We start from the raw sequence: 17,972 nt of genomic DNA, 5'->3' as shown, positions 1-17,972 counted from the left end.
CTATACAGCAATAATCCAATTTGGATTTGAATCATTTAGAAAAAAATAATTCACTGAATAGAAACCATAATTCGCTGAATACAAACACCATATCTGTTTAGAAAAATACTACAACAATTCGAGCACTCACAGTTTCTTGATAGAAATTACTAGCATTCTAGTTTGACTGCATTTAAGGGCATTTTCAAACGGTCAATACTCTTTGATAGCGTGAATCGCTTTTTTCTACAAAAACTAAAAGAATGTGGTAACAGGACACTGCACACTTAACACTGTAAGTAAAACATAATGTTAAGGCTTATCACTTTGTCCTCATTGTTAAATAAGTTAATTATTTATGTAAATAATTTGCCCAACTATGGCAATGCAATTGTGATATTTTAATAAAATTAATTATGTTTGCAGAAGACAAAACTGCCATGAATGATTTAAAGATATTGGCTTTAAACACCACAAAAATAAAAGTGAAATTCTATCTAAACTGACTTACTTCAAGTGGTATACTGATTTTCATATATGATTTAAAATTAACATTTGCAACTTTTTTATGCCTAAAGATAGTTGGGACACTGATGTGTATGTGACATTCACAGCATGTATGACTGAATTTAATATTTTTTATTTTATTCATCTTAGACAGAGGTTAAAAATGTAGCACTAATGTTACACGACAATTACATAAATTAATTTTCCATATACTGTGATTTTTTTGTACAAATAACAAAAAAACAGAATGGAAATATTTCTTGTTTAATTATATTCATTATTAAAAACTATTCGGGAGTAGATAAAATTATGTGTAGATCTACATTCAGAAAATTAAACATTACAACAGTCTACTCCTTTAAATAAATATGTCTGTATAAATGCATACTATCAAAGTTTTTTTAAATTCCTTATATACCTTGATATATTTCAATTTTTTTAAGTAGTGCAAGACGTTCTCAAATCACTGTAAAGGAATAAGAGGTGACATTTTTGTAACATGTGAAAAATGCCAAGCCAGATGTGAACCTAGAACATTAAAAAAATAAAAGGTGGTGGGAGGAAATGAGATGAAATAATTCTATATAGAACTAATTAAAAAAACATTTGCATCATAAAAGGCATTAACAGAAACACAAATAAAAATATTAAAATAAAAAAGAAATAATAAATATTAAAAATATATTTACAAAATTTATTACATTTTTTATTTTGCTGCTTAAATAGTATAGCACTTAATGCCATAAAATTAAACAAGAACACTGAAAAATGAGAACAAAAGCACCAATAAAAAAGAAAGAGAAGACAACATAAATATTAACAACAAAGTAAATTTTTAGTAGTAGACTGCTCAACATAAATGACATTGTGAAATACTTGAAAACATACATTTTAAAAATATAAGCATTTTATTTAGTCTCAAGAACACACAGATAGAAGCATACACATATAGTGTAAGTTACCCCAATCATCCCAATCTAAATGAAATTCTCAAACCAATACATAAAATGAGAACCTTAAAAAAAGGTTACTCTTTCTTTAAACTAATTCTAGGTTTCACACAAGCGAAAACTAATTAACAAGTGTAAAATAATTATTAATTGTACTAATGAAATAGTTTTATAAAGAGAAATACAAATACTAATTGCCATTTGTTACATACGATAATACATCTAGAAGGTAAAAAATTCAGCTATCTTTATTTTCTCTTTGACACAGGTCATTGTAAATGAATTACTTAAATAAGCCCACAGCTCATGACATGTATATGGTCTGTATCATAAAATAATTAACTCCTTTCAATAAATATAAAATTTAGACAATTCATATTTGCAATTGCAATTTGTAATGTGCACTGTATTACAGTAACACAGCATTATTATTTAACACTAATTTAACAAAAGCTGAAAAAAGAAAAAAATTATTTACTTTGTAAATATCTTCTGGACATCATGAAAAATAAATCTAAAACTAAAATCTGAAAAAGAAAAAAATATGATAAAATTTACGAGTCTTTAACCAACAGGTTAAGAAAGTACACATTTACAGTATCATGTAAAGTCTATTTTTATATATTATAAAAGAAGACCAAAAACAAATTGTACAACCACAATGCTTTTATAATCCATTACGCAAAGAAGTGTATACATAGTAACATAATGTGTTACTAGTTTAATGTGTGCACTATGTTACTACATTACTAGTATACATAGTAGTGTATAATGTTCCCAAGTCAACATTATGTTACAAAAAATGCAACTTCAAAGCAGGTTATTTACAAACACAATAATGTCCACTTTTACACAAGTGCATCATGATTTTTATAATGTGTGTTTGCTATTAATACCTTATAACAGTGTTTCTCAACCACGGGTCTGTAGAGATAATGCTGCCAATCCCTCAACAAATTGGCCCACAAAAAAATTAAACTTTAAAAATATAAGAAAAAATAAACATTAAAAAGATTCATATAATGGTAATATAAATTTTATAATTAAAATTATTTAATAATGTACATATACATTGGTGAATACTGATGCATGTTCAATTCATTGAATACAATGTATTCTTTGCACAATTGGCAACAATAAACTATCCTGCGACGCATAAAGTGTAGTAGCAGAAGATATCAAAACAATGGCGCAATAAAGAGTGCGGCTTTGGCAGTACCTTTGTTTTATGACAGCTATCCACAAGTTCAATTTATTAAAAGTACTACATTTACAACACATTCTTTTCTTTATGCAGTCGACGACTATTAGTGTTACAGTGAAGTGGTTTACTTTTAATTATTACAAAAACACAAATTTTTATTCCTCTTAAAAGAAAAAGGCAAGAGTAAAAAGAGACAAGGAACTTTACATAATTTCTTCCACACTAAAAGTTCTACTCAGGGAAATTTAAATATAGAAAAATCGAGTAAAACAGAGAATGAATGTACACCAACAACAAAAATAAATCTGCTCGCACTAGACACTACAATGAGTACTTGAAATATGATTTTATACTTTGGCCGGATTATACAGAAGATGATACATGCCCAATGTGCATAATATGTAAGGAAGTTAAGCATATAACATGAAAATGTCCAAAATGTTGTGACATTTAAAATCAAGCCATCCTGAACTAGAGGAGAAACCATTGGAATATTTTGAATTACAAAAACGAGAATTTAATCTTCAAAAGAAAAAGAATTTATAGAAACTTTTATTCAAGTATTAAGGAATCACCAATGTTTGCCATTCAGACTGACGGATCATGTGATATTTCTTAAAAAAGCTACTTAACTCTGCTACATATGGCACATAGACTATTCTTCTGAAGAAATTAAAGAATTATTATTATTATTATGCAAAGATTTAGATTCCCACATGACAGATTCCAAAATTTTTGATTGATTGAATTCATATATCAATAACTATTCCTTAAACTGGAAAATTTTATATTGGTCTGTGTACTGACAGAGCAGCAAATAAGACTGGGAAACACTGCGGTGCAACAAAAATGATTCAAGAAATTGCTTCTCCTGACATATTACTAACACACTGCATAACATATATCGCCAGCACTTAGCAGCCAGAAATATGTCACCTGAATTAAACGATGTTCTCCTGGAATCTAAAAAAAATTGGTAATTCTGTAAAGAAAAGTGATCTTAACTCTCAATTATTTGTCTTTTTTGTCTAGAGGTAGGAGCAGAATATCAACATTTCTTATTTCACGCTAAGACGGCTCTTGTGAGGAAAAGTGCTTACCAGACTTTATGAATCTCCCTTACCAAAATGTTTTTCCAATATGTATTGCAAAACTGGCATATTTAAGTGACATATTTTCTAACATAACTGACTTAAATTTAAGTTTGCAGGGATGTATGATAATTACATTTAATTTATTCAACAAAATTGATGAAAATAATCCTGATGTATTCAATTCTTATTACAATTTTATTATTACATATAAGGAATTAATAGTTGATAACTGAATGAAGTAATAAGACAACATTTAGTCATTATATGATGGATTTGAAAAATACTTACCTACAAACATAAACTTGCAGGGGATGAATTTATGAAAAACTAATCCTATTGAGAATAATTGCAATAATTTTAAGTAACGAAGACCAAGAACGTCTATCGGAACTGAGTTCAGACATAACATTAAAAAACAAATTTTCAACTATGAATTTAATTAAATTTTGGATTGTAATAAAAAATGAATATCCAAATTTACATAACAAAGCCATGAAAATGCTACTTCTCTTTGCAAAAATAAATTTGTGTGAAGCTGAATTCTCAGCTATGACACTTATTAAAACAAGAAATTTTAATCAAAACAAGAAATCATTAATTAATAATAATAAATTCATCTCTTCAATTAGGTTTAAGTAATTTACAACCTGACATTGAAACAATTGTTTAAAATGAGCCGTAACAAATTCTCACCGACTCATTATTTAAAATTAGTTTGTAGTTCAATTTTTAAAATAAAAATAAATGTAGGTTGTACCTACATTTAATTTCTGATTTTCATTTGTATATTGTTTTGTTGTTTAAAGATAAAAATTATATAATTAAAATACATATATGTCAATTTAATTACTAATTATAAGTATTTTTTTTTCTAATAAAAAAATCTAAGCTGAGTGACTACCGGTCCCTGTATATTTTTCCATAATTTTACCAGTCTGCCATAAAAAAAAAAAAAGGTTGATAAACACTGCTTTATAATAAATTTTGAGGCAAAAAAATAGTACTTTCTCATAATATTAATAACAAAAAAATTGTCATTTTGATAACAAAAAATTGTTATCATTAAAATAATGAAATTACAAACAGAAATAATCGAAATTAATAGATTATGATACAGACTTAAACGTTTTTTTTTATACTTACTTTCATCAATCAAGATATTCACAAACTCAACTATTCATGATAAATGATATATACTTACTGTTGAACAATACTCAAAATAATAAAGCTGATATTATGTACATGAAAATACAAGGAATGAAGATCAACAAAAATATGAATAAATAAAAACTAAAAATAATTAAATTATGTCTATACACTACCAAAAGTACTGTTTTACAGTTTAAATAAAACTAATAAACCATACAATAACACATTATTTTAAATGGATTGAAGCCTAGGCTAAGTCTGAAGTTAGTTGACATATACATGATATAACTGAATATTATGTATCTGATATCAGATATTTTGTAACTTATAAAAAATAAAAAATAAATAAAAGCAACTCAATCTGCTTTTTCTGTTTTAGTCTTCTTATTCTTTTCATATTCATGTGGACTTCCTCTTCTTTTACGCCAATTTCCTCCACCACCTGTAAAAACAAAAAATAATAAAATAACTCTTCCAGCTGAAATATCTATTTACTATAGGGTCATTCTACATCAAATCAACGAAAATAAATGCATTTCTCAGATTCATGTCCAGTAATTCAAATAAAATTTACAGGTTTGGCTCTACCCATGAAGTGATGTAAAAACAAATTTTTTTTTTCAAAATTTTTGTCACTAAGTTTTTTGTGTAGGATCCTGTAAAAAAGTAAAAAAATTGCAAAACGCAAGGTTTGGGTAAAAAAAATTTGCTTCCTAATGTGTTGTACATGTTAAAAAATAATTTTATAATAACTAGGTACAGCAGAATATTCCAATTGCTCCTCCTATGTGGTAATTGCTAATTGAGATTCATTCAATGAAAACCCTCCCTTTCCAATCTTCCAGGCTGGGTCATTTGATGAGGTAGAAGAGTAGCAATTCATGACATGCACTCCTAGTGCCAGCAAAAGAATGTATATGTTTCATCCTGCTCAGACAAGTAAAAACATATTCAGTCTGGATCATCTCTTGGAACAGAAGGTTCAGTGGGGTATTCCCCAAGAGGACAGATCATATCTATAAAATAGAGTGATGCAAAAAAATATTATTTTTTCAGTCACTCTTTGTTAACTGAGCTTGTCTTTCTCTACAGGTTTGGAGTTTTATGACTAATTCATAACAGCCTTGAACCAGAATACAGTGAAATCATCAACGTCTACAGCTTCAAGTAAAATGAACGGTTGCGATCCATTTGAATTCCTGTAAGAAAAATCTAAGAAGTGTAAGCAAAAACTTGATGCAAACATTTACTTTTCTTAAACAAGGTTACAAGATTTATGATGCTTGCTGCAAACAGTTAGAAGCATCTGCTAAAAATAATGCTGAAGAATCTACTTCTGATGAGGAATTTCAACAAATAGATCCTTTGTGTTCCCCAGAAAAAGATGAAGCTGTAGAGGCTCTGAACAAAAGTTTGTTTGTTTTAAATGAATTACCTATTCAGAAAAAACAACTATGCGAGAGAAAATACCTTCACGAAAAGCTTAAGAACGCAGCAGTAGTGTTCAAAAGGAAAATACTGAACATGGATTCAGATTCTGAACAAGATGCTATTCCTTTCTCCTTTGACCGTGAAATTATCAACCAATTAAAGGAAAAATTTAGTACTACAGATGATAAGAGCATCAGGATGCAAATATTGACAATGGTCCCTAAAAGATGGAGTTTGAAAGACATTTAAGATGAATTTGGAGTATCAGACTACACCAAAAGGAAAGCTAAAAAAAAGCCTGGTTTAGAAAAAGGTGTCGTGTCATGTCATGTCCTAATCCTAAACCTGGTAGAACTTTATATTGTGAAACAGCAAAAGGTAACTCATTTGTATGAGAGTGAGGAAATAAGTTGAATGTGCTCGGAAAAAAAGATTTTATTTCTCTTAAGATAAATGAAAAACGAGAGCATGTTCAGAAAAAAATTAATTCTGTGTAATCTCTGTGTGCTAATCCAGCTGAAGCTGCCTACTTTGGAAATAACAAAAATGGTCCTGGGTTTGAAGAAGTCAAGGAAAGGATTGAGGAAACTTATTATTTATAATATATCTATATATTATAACTAATTATTTGTCATAACTGTTATAGGCTTTCTTTGTAAGAAATTAAAACTCCAAAAATAAGACAAAAAAACCACTATTTAATAATGTAAAAAACTATTTTTTCTACTTGGATAGAATATCCCACCACAGCCATATTACATTCACAAACTAATGGCAATAAACACTATATAAGTATTAGAATTACCAACTAGTGGTAATAAGTAAAATTACCACTAGTTGCACGAGTTATAAATCATTATCACTATTGTTATGAAAGTTGTTTCGTAATGCTTCAATAATTAGCTCAAGCCCAATTAAATGAACAGTTACATATTATTAACAACCATTTAAAGTTTACATTCATTTTACACAATTTCCTTAGACCTGATTAGTTAAAAAAGTGAAGAGATCCATTCCTGAATTGTTATCAGGTTCAGAAATCTTTATAAGGCACAGTATAAACTAGGGAAAAAGTATAAACTTTGAAACAAAAAAGAAAATATATGAATACAAATTAAAGCAATTGTGAGTAACTGGTTTGATAAGATGTTTAAAAAGCTTTCGTTGTTATATTATGGACAATTACTTAAACTTATGCAATAAAATGATCAGAAGAAGGCCACTTTACTACAATTATTTCACCAATTACCTATTGACTAATAAACAATATTGCTATCCGTAGTAGTAAACAGAAAGTTTAAAAACTGGTTTGATAAATGTAAATCTCTAAACTGAACACCAAAAAATATTTAAACGCAGTAAAGGGTGATTATTATTCTGAAAAAAAGTTTAGTTTACTTTATTGACAAGTAAACAACTGTATAAAAATACAAAGAAATTGATGAAATTTTAAACAATCTCACAAAAATACTAAGATAATAAGATCTTTTGGGCAATACTTAAAAATTTGTTATAGGAAAAATTTTCTGCAGATACATCTACCACTAATAAAAATTTTTATAACAAAAGGATAAGTTAGGGTAATAAATTATTTGATGTTTCTAATTCAACATTTGATAGCAAATTACTTTATCAGAATGGCAAAAAGTAATGTGAAATAAAAAAAAGGGGAAATTGCAAAATACTGAGCAATATATAAGCTGTATAAAACATGTTGGGAATATTATATTATGGATTTACTTAATTGTATTTTAAAAATTAGTCTGGTAAAGTGAAATTCAGATATTTCACTTATTTAAAAAAGGGAATCAAGAATAATGAGATCAAATAAACACAATAATTAAGTTGTTTGCATCTATTTCAGCTAAAAATCCTGTTTTCGACAGGCGGAAGCAACATCCTGCTAGAAAAGAGAGTTGTTTCCTGCACAGGCATTGGACTGGAAAAAATTTGTTGATTTACTTTCAACTAGGCTCCAAGTTTTGAATCGGAGTCTGGATGTCTCGGATTTGGAAGATCTGGCAGTTGGTTTGTCGGCAGCTTTTCTTGATGCCGTTGAGGGTTCAATTTCCCAAAGTTCTGGTCAAGAGAGGATTGCATCATGATGGAATAGGAAGCTGTCCGGCATGTAGAGGTTGGTTTGTCGCTTGTAGAGAAATTCTCAACATGAGGGTGATCCGGAACGACAGGCCGTTTTTGCTGCTGAGTACAGGACCCTGAGGTGCCATTACATTCATAAAGTCCGGACTGCGAAAAGGGACTCCTGGCATTCTTTTGTTCATGAGCAGGAGAAGAGGGATGCCTGGGCGTAGTATATAGGGTCTTCAGACATAAACGACGAAAGGACGTTCTTCTGTCTGCTCTCTTAACCAGGTTTAGTGTAATTTCGGATACTTCTGAGATTTTACACAAAATACTGAACGATTTACTGCCTGAAGATAGTGAAGCTGGAGAGACCGCATACCGTCTGTCAGTGCAATGAGAGGTTGCTCAGTTCCACGGGAGTGCAGTGATCTTGGAGATCACCGAGGCTGACATGCATCATGCTACTGTAGTTTAGGTAGGGGTAAGGCCCCAGGCGTTGATGGAATAACGGTGAAGCTTCTTGTTCACTCGGTTGGGGCGATTGTGAGAGTTGTCACACGTGTATTTAATAAATTGTTGTTCGGAGGTTACTTCCCTGTGTGTTGGAAGAAGGGGATTGTGAAATTGTTGTTTAAAAGTGGCGACAAGAATCCAGCTATTAGTTTGTCATATAGGCCTCTGATGTTACTTCCAGTTATTGACAAGGTCTTTGAAAAGGTTCTGTATCTGCGTATAAATGAGAGGTTAACAACGCAAAATTGTTGATAGGGAATCAGTACGAGTTTCATCCCAGAAAGGGTACGGAGGACGCCATATTCCATGTGATGGAGTGTGGTAACAACCAGTGGGGTGGAATATGTCCTGGGGATTTTCCTGAACATTTCCGGAATAATCTATGCAATAATCTATGGTGGCCTTCTGCTATTTACCAACTCCAAAAAAGAGAATGTACTGCTGTAAGTGAATTGCAAGTTACGCAAAGTTACTTCAGTCATCAGGATGTGCTGCTCTGCGAGGGCGGCCATGAGGTTGGCAAGATGCTGTCTAAGAGATGTCCCCAGGACAGCGTTTTGGGTCCATTATTGTAGGCGGTGGAGTTTCATTCTCTCCTGTAGCTAAGATTGTCCAGCAGGTGTTGCATCGTGGCTTACGCTGGTTGAAAGAAGCTCGCAGAGAGAGGTTGAGCTCCGAGCCACTCAGGTTTGCAGGATGCTTGAGCTGTGGGGTCATCAACACAAGATGACATTTAGCCCATGAAAAACCATGATGATGCTCCTCAAAGGCCGTTTGGCGTGTCCATATTTCAATGGCAGGCCAGCATATAAAGTATGTTCAGGTTCAAAAGTACCTTGGGGTGTTTCTTGATAAGATACTGCAATGCCTTCTTTGGTATTTAACGTGTGGTCAATCCTGATTGGAGTTAAAGTTAAGACTTTAAGACCATGAGCATCCTGTATAAAGGCATGTGCAAGGCTATTATGCTATACATGGCACCTGCTTGGGCAGACAGACTAAAATATAAAAGTTATCGGGATATATTATTAGGGGCTCAATGCCTAATATTGTTAACAGTAATGGGTGATTACCATACTATTTCACAGGAGGCAGTCTTGGTGATTGCAGGCATGAAACCAGTAGATTTGATTGCATCTGAGAAGCAGCAGCAGTATGTTGCTAACAAGTCTGGTGAGTTGACTTCAGATAAAGTTTGAGAAATTGAACATGGCAGGCAAGATGGGATGAGACAGATGGTGAGTATTATACAAATGATCTCTCTCTAAATGTTGTTGGTTTGCAGGATGCCTCATGGGTGCGCCCTAACAAATATGTGATGCAATTTCTTTCCAGCCATGGTGTTTTTAGACAGACTGCAGAAATTTGGCCTGGTAGATTCTGGGGTATGTCTCAGTTTGGACAACTGGACGATACCTATCATTCTTTATGAGTGCTCGAAATATGAGTTAATGCGTACAGAGACCATCCATCGGCTTGATCTTACCAGGTCGGCTTTGGATCTCCGTGTAAACTGGAGGAGCCAGGCTGAATGGGCAGTAGTGGAGAGCTTTGTAGTGTACTTAGCAAAGGAAAAAATTGCTGAGGGGATCTAGAGCTCTGCTCGGATTTCTCTTTTATTCTATTTCTGTTGATGTTTTGTTTTATAAATTATGCTTTCATTTTTCTTGTCCTTGTTTTGTTTTGTTTCAATGTCACTGTTGTTATTGTTCGATGTAATATTTTTATATTTCGTATTGTGTGTTGAATTCACTTTTACCTTCTACAGGTAGATAGTTTAATTCCTTTGTTAGTTAGGTATTTTCAGTCTTGCTTAAGAGTCTGTGAGCTGTATGAGATTGTTTTGAGTTCATTAATTAGTAGTACATCGATGGGAATGTCAGTCGTCACACTCGCATCGGTGGCATCCTGGTCAAAGCAGACTGGAATATGTCAAAAGCCGAGGTTTCAAAGATGACCTCCGGTAAAGCCCATAAGGGCTCGAAATGAAGTGGTTGGTAGAGGGTGTCTTCCCCTACAGGATCAGGATGATTGTCAAACATTTTTTTTCTGGACCATATGAAATGGATTGCATACATGTCTATTGCATAAAAAAATTATAAATGCTCAGAAAAAATATTAGTGATAGCTTTTTTAACATTAATAAGAATTTCGTTTTTTTAAATTAAAAAAGATTTTAATACTTACTACCACCTCTGCTTTTCTTCCCAAAATGTTTGTGATGATTTCTTCTTTTGGTCATATCATCTTTAACTTTAGCTAAAAATTTGGTTTCTTCTTCACCTTCTAGAGCTTTAACATCAATACTTGAATCTTTTAATTCTAATTTTCCATCTTTTAGATTTTTAATGACCTGGTAAAAATCAGAAAATTTATTTACACCGTTTAAAATTAAATGACATTTATATATATATATATATATATATAGATTGAACAATATGTGTAAAATAAAATGATTGGGTTTTACATTACACACAAACTTAAAATTTGAAAGATTAATGATTAACATATAGGACTAAGAAGTTGATTTATATTAAGGAAAACAAGGTCAAGTTTTCAAACAGGAGCATACTGATTTAGTCTGATGCGTAATCCCTGACAGATAATCAAGTGTTACATAAGGCAGCATGGAGTCATAACTGAAGCCAGTGAAGCAGCTAATGCAATCACCACAAAGCCAATCCTGGGAATATAGTAAAGGAATGTGCCTTAGATCAGTCATTTGCTTGTCATTAATCCTTTTAGCATGTTAGCTACTTTGAGTCACTTCAGACAATGGAAACAATTAATTTCACAGTATGTGCTCTCTACTTTTTAAAAAAAAATAACAGAAAATTTAATTTTCAATCATTTTTCACATTAAATTAAACAAATTTTTATGCTGAATTCAATTGTGTCTAGCAATCGTAAATTTTGACAGTGAATTAAATAAAAAAGGCAAGTAAGTTATGGAAGGATGTATAATTTATTTCTCTAGCTTTAGTATTGTATTTTATAATATGGTATTTCACTTTATCACTGTTTAACACTGGACTTCATAAAAAAGATAGATAAACAAAATGATTATTAGTATGTAATGGGAATTAACAGGTATCAGATCGATTAGTGTAGTCTCTTTATATCTATCACGTATAAAGTGTGAGAGTAGCTGAACAATATTAATATATTTATTGGTGATCTATTAGAGAATAGTTAAGCAACATAGTAATGTTAAGGTAGGATACATACATAAATTATTCAAACTAGAATTATGTTAAGGAGATATTTAAAAATTAAAAAGTTTCTGTTTACTTGGGGAACATTTAATTAATAAATTGTATTAATATCATTATATTTTATTTCATAACACTAATTACAGTTATATTTATTTAAAACTTCTAAAAATAAAATCTTTTAATTATTCAAGTATTATGAGAAATGCTAATATTGCTGTTACTGAACTAATGAATTTTTAATGTTCGAATAAAAATTAATGTACTGAATTAAAATCTGATCTTCCTATTATTTTCCACCCAGTTCAAGTAAGAATAAACATTCAAGCCAAAGATAAAAGTTATAAACACCAAAAAATGTAGTGGCTACAATAAAAGAGGTCATTGAATATGAAAATAAAATCAGTGGCTTCTAAGGAGCTGGTACAAATATTAATGGAAATAGAGAAACAGAGCTTTGGTAGCTGAATTAGGAAGATTTTGAAGTTGATAATAAAACTATTAAGGTTTAATTACAGAATTTGGAAGATAAAGGAAAACAATAATTTAATTTTCATGGGTTTGTGCCATAATGAAGAGTCTGATGTAATGAAAGTGGTAGAGCAGACTTTTGTTTCAATTTTTGAATCTGGGAGGAAATTCTTGTAAATAGAAAATGTTAAGAATGTAAGTGCTTTTTAAATGTTAAAATGGAATACAGACTACTGTGTTAACAGAAAGATATAATGTAATAATTTTAAACCAAAATTCTTATGATTAAGAATTAAAAACAGTTTGAGAATAATAATAAAAATAACAATAATGAATGATAAAATACAAAATAAAAAAAAAAGGCGCAAAGAAAATACAGCTAGCCACATACCCATGAACAATATCCATCTGGGGAGGATGAGTTTATATGAAATATTGTAAGCGAGGAATCAAACTATAGTTTTATTCCTCGCCAGGTTAAGTGAATTGAGTATACTCAATTCACTTTACCTGTTGTAAACAAATCGCATGGTGTTGCAAGAGACTGCCTCGAAAGTTACGTGTACAAATTATATATATGTTTTGATGTGTTATATGTTTGATGTTTTCACTTGGCACACTGACTGAATCGAGCTATTTATGGATTAATTGTGTGGCAGTTATATTTAAAATTATATAACTGTTGACAAAACACAATAGGAAATAATGAATTATGTAAATACTGGTGAGGACTAATAAACTGAGTCATCTGGTACATTACAGCAGTAACACAATCGCTCATGCTGCACTCTTACTTCTACAAATTACAGATAGGATATCTTTTATGCTGAACTCAGAATACATAACATTACACTCCATAACACAAAAAACACGATCAGTCAAAATTATACAAAAGAGACAAACAGTTATACTACAAATTATAGTACAACAATCCAATCATAATTTATAGTATAAATGAATTGAGTAATTATTAATAAATATGAAAATATACATAAGCAAAACATAACACTTTTAGATTTTAAATTAATTATAAAAAAGAATAAGAAATGAAAATTCTAATAATACATGAAAATAATGTAAGACATTAGATTCTCAACATGATTACAGATATAAATGAAATATCTTTATGGGCAATGTATACCTAATTCTATGAGAAACAAGTTTTAAACTTCTGAGTACAACAATATGGAGAAAAAAGTCCCTATTAAAATTTAAAAAAAAAACCTGACATTTTAGATTTTAAATTTATTACAAATAAAGTCTAAATATAAGAATATGGATAAATCACAAATAACAAAACAAAATAAACAAAAAATATAAATAGATACCATGACTAGCATGTTTTTAAATTATAAAATTACTCAAAAAAGATATAAGGTTAATAACAAAGTGACTTTAAATACAAATGAAACAAATACCAATGACAATCTTGTTTAGCCAAAAAAACATAAAATTTAAGTTCTCATGTTTTTCAAGTAAAAAGGATAAAGAGTATATAACTGTGAAAACTATATACCATATGATGAATAAAAATTATGGCAATCATTTTAATAAAATGACTAAAGATGAATATCTGAAATATTAAAATTCTTAAATGAACAAGAATCTGTATTTCCAAGCAGCCTTACAATAAAGCCTCAGATTTTTCCATTTTTCTCAATTCAAATATTTTTTCTGTTCATTTCAGGATAAAGTACTTTTTCCAAGGTATTTACACCGAAATCTCAGATAGATCTGGACATCTGGCCAAAGAATGGGTCTCATCTTCTTCTCTAACTTTGGAGAGCAAACATAATATTCTTGAAAACGAATATTTATTTAAATAAATTAGTTCTATTCATGTCTAAAAGAATAAGCTTATAAGAGAAAAATCTTAGTCACTGTAAATGTAGCTTCTAAACTCTTAATAAGTGATCTGAAATACTTCAGGGCACACTTCAAATGAAACAACTACTAGCAATAAATCAAAGGATAAGCACAAAAACCTATTACAGATGATTCCTGAGAGCTAATGAAAGTGTACTCATCTTGATCATCTCCTACCTACCATCCATCCATTCAGTAAGTACAGGTTAAAGTCATCAACAAAGCTTTTCCATTGGCATTATCCTTAGAATTACTATTAAGTCTCTTCAAGTGATAAATGCTGTAGACAATTTCCTGTGTGATGACCTGTTTAGTCCTGACTCTTATATTAGTCACCAGTTTTGGGAATATTAGAAAATTTAAAGTATAAATTACACAAATATTTCAGTTAGGATCTACAAATTAGTGAGATGAGGTGAATCAGTTATAAGAAATTATTAAAGGATGGTTTAATGAAAATTCTGTATAATTTTGATCATAAATTGAATGAAATAAAAATAAGCATAAAGTAGTAATAACTTTAAAAAACTTTAAATTAGTAATAACTTTAAAAAAAAGTCTAAAAATAATAAGATAAATGAAATTTAAGTCTTAATCTTGAATTTAGATCTTAAATTTATGAGAACTCCTCATACATTTAAATGGAGTGCAATCCAAGCCACAACTTACTATATTTTTAGTTACTATTATAGAAATACATAACTATCAAAAAAAAAAAAAAAAAACATTAATTATAACCTCAGCAGCAGAATCAGCTTCTTGAAGTCGTACCCAACCTTCTTCATCGCCTTTATTAAAATATAAATAAGCAACTGCAATTCCAAATTCTTCAATCTTTGATTTGATTTCTTCTCTGGTTACTTCTTTTGAACAGTTTGAAAAGTAAAGGGCAGCTCCTTTGGCTAGGGAATCCTTTTCCTCTTCTTCACCTTCATTTTCATTAACGTCTTCCTGAACAATTATTAGAGCATTAGATAATTAAAGAAAATGTTTAAATAATAATCCCAGGATAAAATGAGATAAACTTAAGTAAATTATATTAAACCTAAAAAAGTAACATGAACTACCAAGGAAGAGAAAGGGAATACAGGAATCATCACTTTTAAAAATCCACAATAAAAGATAAATATATCATTGCACAGAGCAAAATTACCATATTTCAAATAATAAAAATTTTACATGTATGACTTACTTAGAGTAAGGAATTTATTTCTAGTGCACTACTGAGACAAAATTAATATTATGTAGGATAATAAAAACAATTATACCCAAAATAATATTTCTTTTGATAACCTCTGATCACAATGTTATTTTGACAAAGAAAATAAACTAAAATTCCATTTAAATAGTTCAGGGTTTGAATGCATTAACCCAATACTGAAACAACAAATCACATTTTAAAAAATTAAGCTGTTGAAAAAGGAGGTTTCTCAAAATCCCACAAAAAGATTATGAATCCTGTTTTACATTAATTTTCAATGAGTAAAGTATACATTTATCCTAAAAATCACTAATAAGAAAAAACCAAAAATATATTCATTAAATAAAGTCCATCAACTAACACACACTCATTTTTTTTTTAAACCCGTCCAAAGGACTGAAATAATATTAAGATATTACAGAAATATTATGTTATTTAATTTATAAACCACATGGGAAAAATATACTTTCTACTTGCAGTAATGAAGAATAAATATGTCCATTATTAAAAAAAAAAATTATGCCACCTTAATGACAGAAATCAAATATTTACATTTCTTATGAAATAGGATACACAAAGGTAATAACTAATATATTGAAATTCTTAGAGAAAATAACAGAATTAGTTAAAATAAAGTAAATTAGTACCTTTTGCTTCCTCTTTTTTGTTTGATTTTCTAATTTTGCCAGTAATCTTTGATTTCTTTTGTCTTCAATATAATCTTTTCTGGAAAATTAATAAAATATCTTTCAATCTGTTAACACAAGAATTACTTTTTCACAAATTAAAATAAAAATTCTAAGTGAAATAACAGTGAATACTGAAATAATCATAACGATCATTAATTTATAAAAAAAAACATCAAAAATCAATTTCTTAAATGTACTTTTATTTAAAATTACTTATAAATTACCCAAAACGCATTATTTAATATACAGTGAAACTTCCCACTAATGGATAAAAATTAAAAACCAAAATCTTAAAATTAGACACTTTTAGATTCCCCGGCAGGTTTATAATGGTATTAATGGATAAAATAACAGCTCTTCTAAATAACGGATGCAGACAATGAATTTACCTATAAAAACTGTTCAATTAGTTCTGAATAATGGACAGCAGGAATAAAAATTGTAATTTTTGATTAGTAAGAAATTGTTTCATAAAGGCCAGTATTAAACCTCTGCAAACTAACATCAATTCAGACATTGAAAATCTTATTGAACCAATTGAGAGTGAATTACAGAACTTATGGAACCATTTGGAAACTACAAAGAGTAACCCGAACATTGCTGAAGTGCTCAACACAGAGGATGTATCGACTGACATCCGTGATATTGCTGCCTCAGACTTTACTACTTCCAAAACGAACGACAATGACTGAAAACGATGATAATAACAATGACCATCACAAGTAAGGAAGTAATAGAAAATAAAAACAATATTCTTACAAGGAGCATTACCAGAAGGTGTTATTTCTTTAGATTACTGAAAAAAATTGTGTACCAGAACATAATTCAAACTAAAATAGACAGCTTTTTTTTTAAACAATCTATGTATATATAAATTGTACATATACATATGTGGTGTTTTATTTAGATTTTTCTCTTAATTTTTTATACATTGTTTTGATTTGATTAATATTCTTGTATATTGTAGCTTCTTTGATTAATATTTTTGTAGCTTACAATGTTATTCCACTTTAGTATAGTACACTATTATTTTTTTAAATCAAATATCAACATACGAGGACAATGTTTTATTTTCAGAAAAACAAACAAAAAACCTTGAATTTTACAGGCATTTTAATTAACAACTAATCTTGCTTTTTTTTTAATTTTAGTCTATATGAAATAAATATATAATACTGTTGTTCTATTCAGTTTTTTTTTCTATACAATAACCAAACACAATATATTCATTTCTGAATAGCAGACTCCTCTAAATAAAGGACAAATTGTTCCCGAGCCATGTCCAATATTGGAAAGTTTTACTGTATTATAAATTTTGGAATAATGATTTAATGTTGGTTTACACAATGTAACATGCTGCCCAAAGAAATCTAGTATGGAACCATTTGTGGTTTTGTCCTATTCCTGTTACATTTGTCCATTTTATTTCTAGTTATCAAAAGTCAAGGATATGCTAGGCCAACCTGATATGCACCTCTGTGGGCTAGGTCCTTGGTTATTTGCACAGAAGCAAGCATATTGTCTTTTTGGTAAATAGATCATAGCTGGGTGATCACAAGATAGCATGTTTAAAACCTATGGGTGGGTCCTGAAATTTTCAAGGAGAAATTTCCCCCTGAAA

At 29.8% G+C, this 17,972-nt stretch overlaps 1 protein-coding gene across 2 annotated transcripts in view; it reads right to left on the bottom strand.

The window, feature by feature from the left end:
• Positions 1-1,153: 1,153 nt before the first annotated feature.
• Positions 1,154-17,972, bottom strand: part of La (La autoantigen-like) — a 47,068-nt gene continuing 30,249 nt past the window's right edge. For both annotated transcript variants that reach the window (XM_075355186.1, XM_075355187.1), the window contains exons 7-10: positions 16,310-16,388; positions 15,200-15,412; positions 11,100-11,265; positions 1,154-5,325 (exon numbers count right to left, since the gene is read on the bottom strand). In XM_075355186.1, coding sequence (XP_075211301.1) covers positions 5,240-5,325; positions 11,100-11,265; positions 15,200-15,412; positions 16,310-16,388 — 544 coding nt within the window. In that variant the 3' untranslated portion in view covers positions 1,154-5,239. The remainder of the gene's footprint in view (positions 5,326-11,099; positions 11,266-15,199; positions 15,413-16,309; positions 16,389-17,972) is intronic.

This window comes from Lycorma delicatula, chromosome 2 (assembly GCF_047948215.1).
Source record: "Lycorma delicatula isolate Av1 chromosome 2, ASM4794821v1, whole genome shotgun sequence".
NCBI lineage: Eukaryota > Metazoa > Arthropoda > Insecta > Hemiptera > Fulgoridae > Lycorma > Lycorma delicatula.
This window is presented reverse-complemented; position numbering and strand designations above follow the sequence as displayed.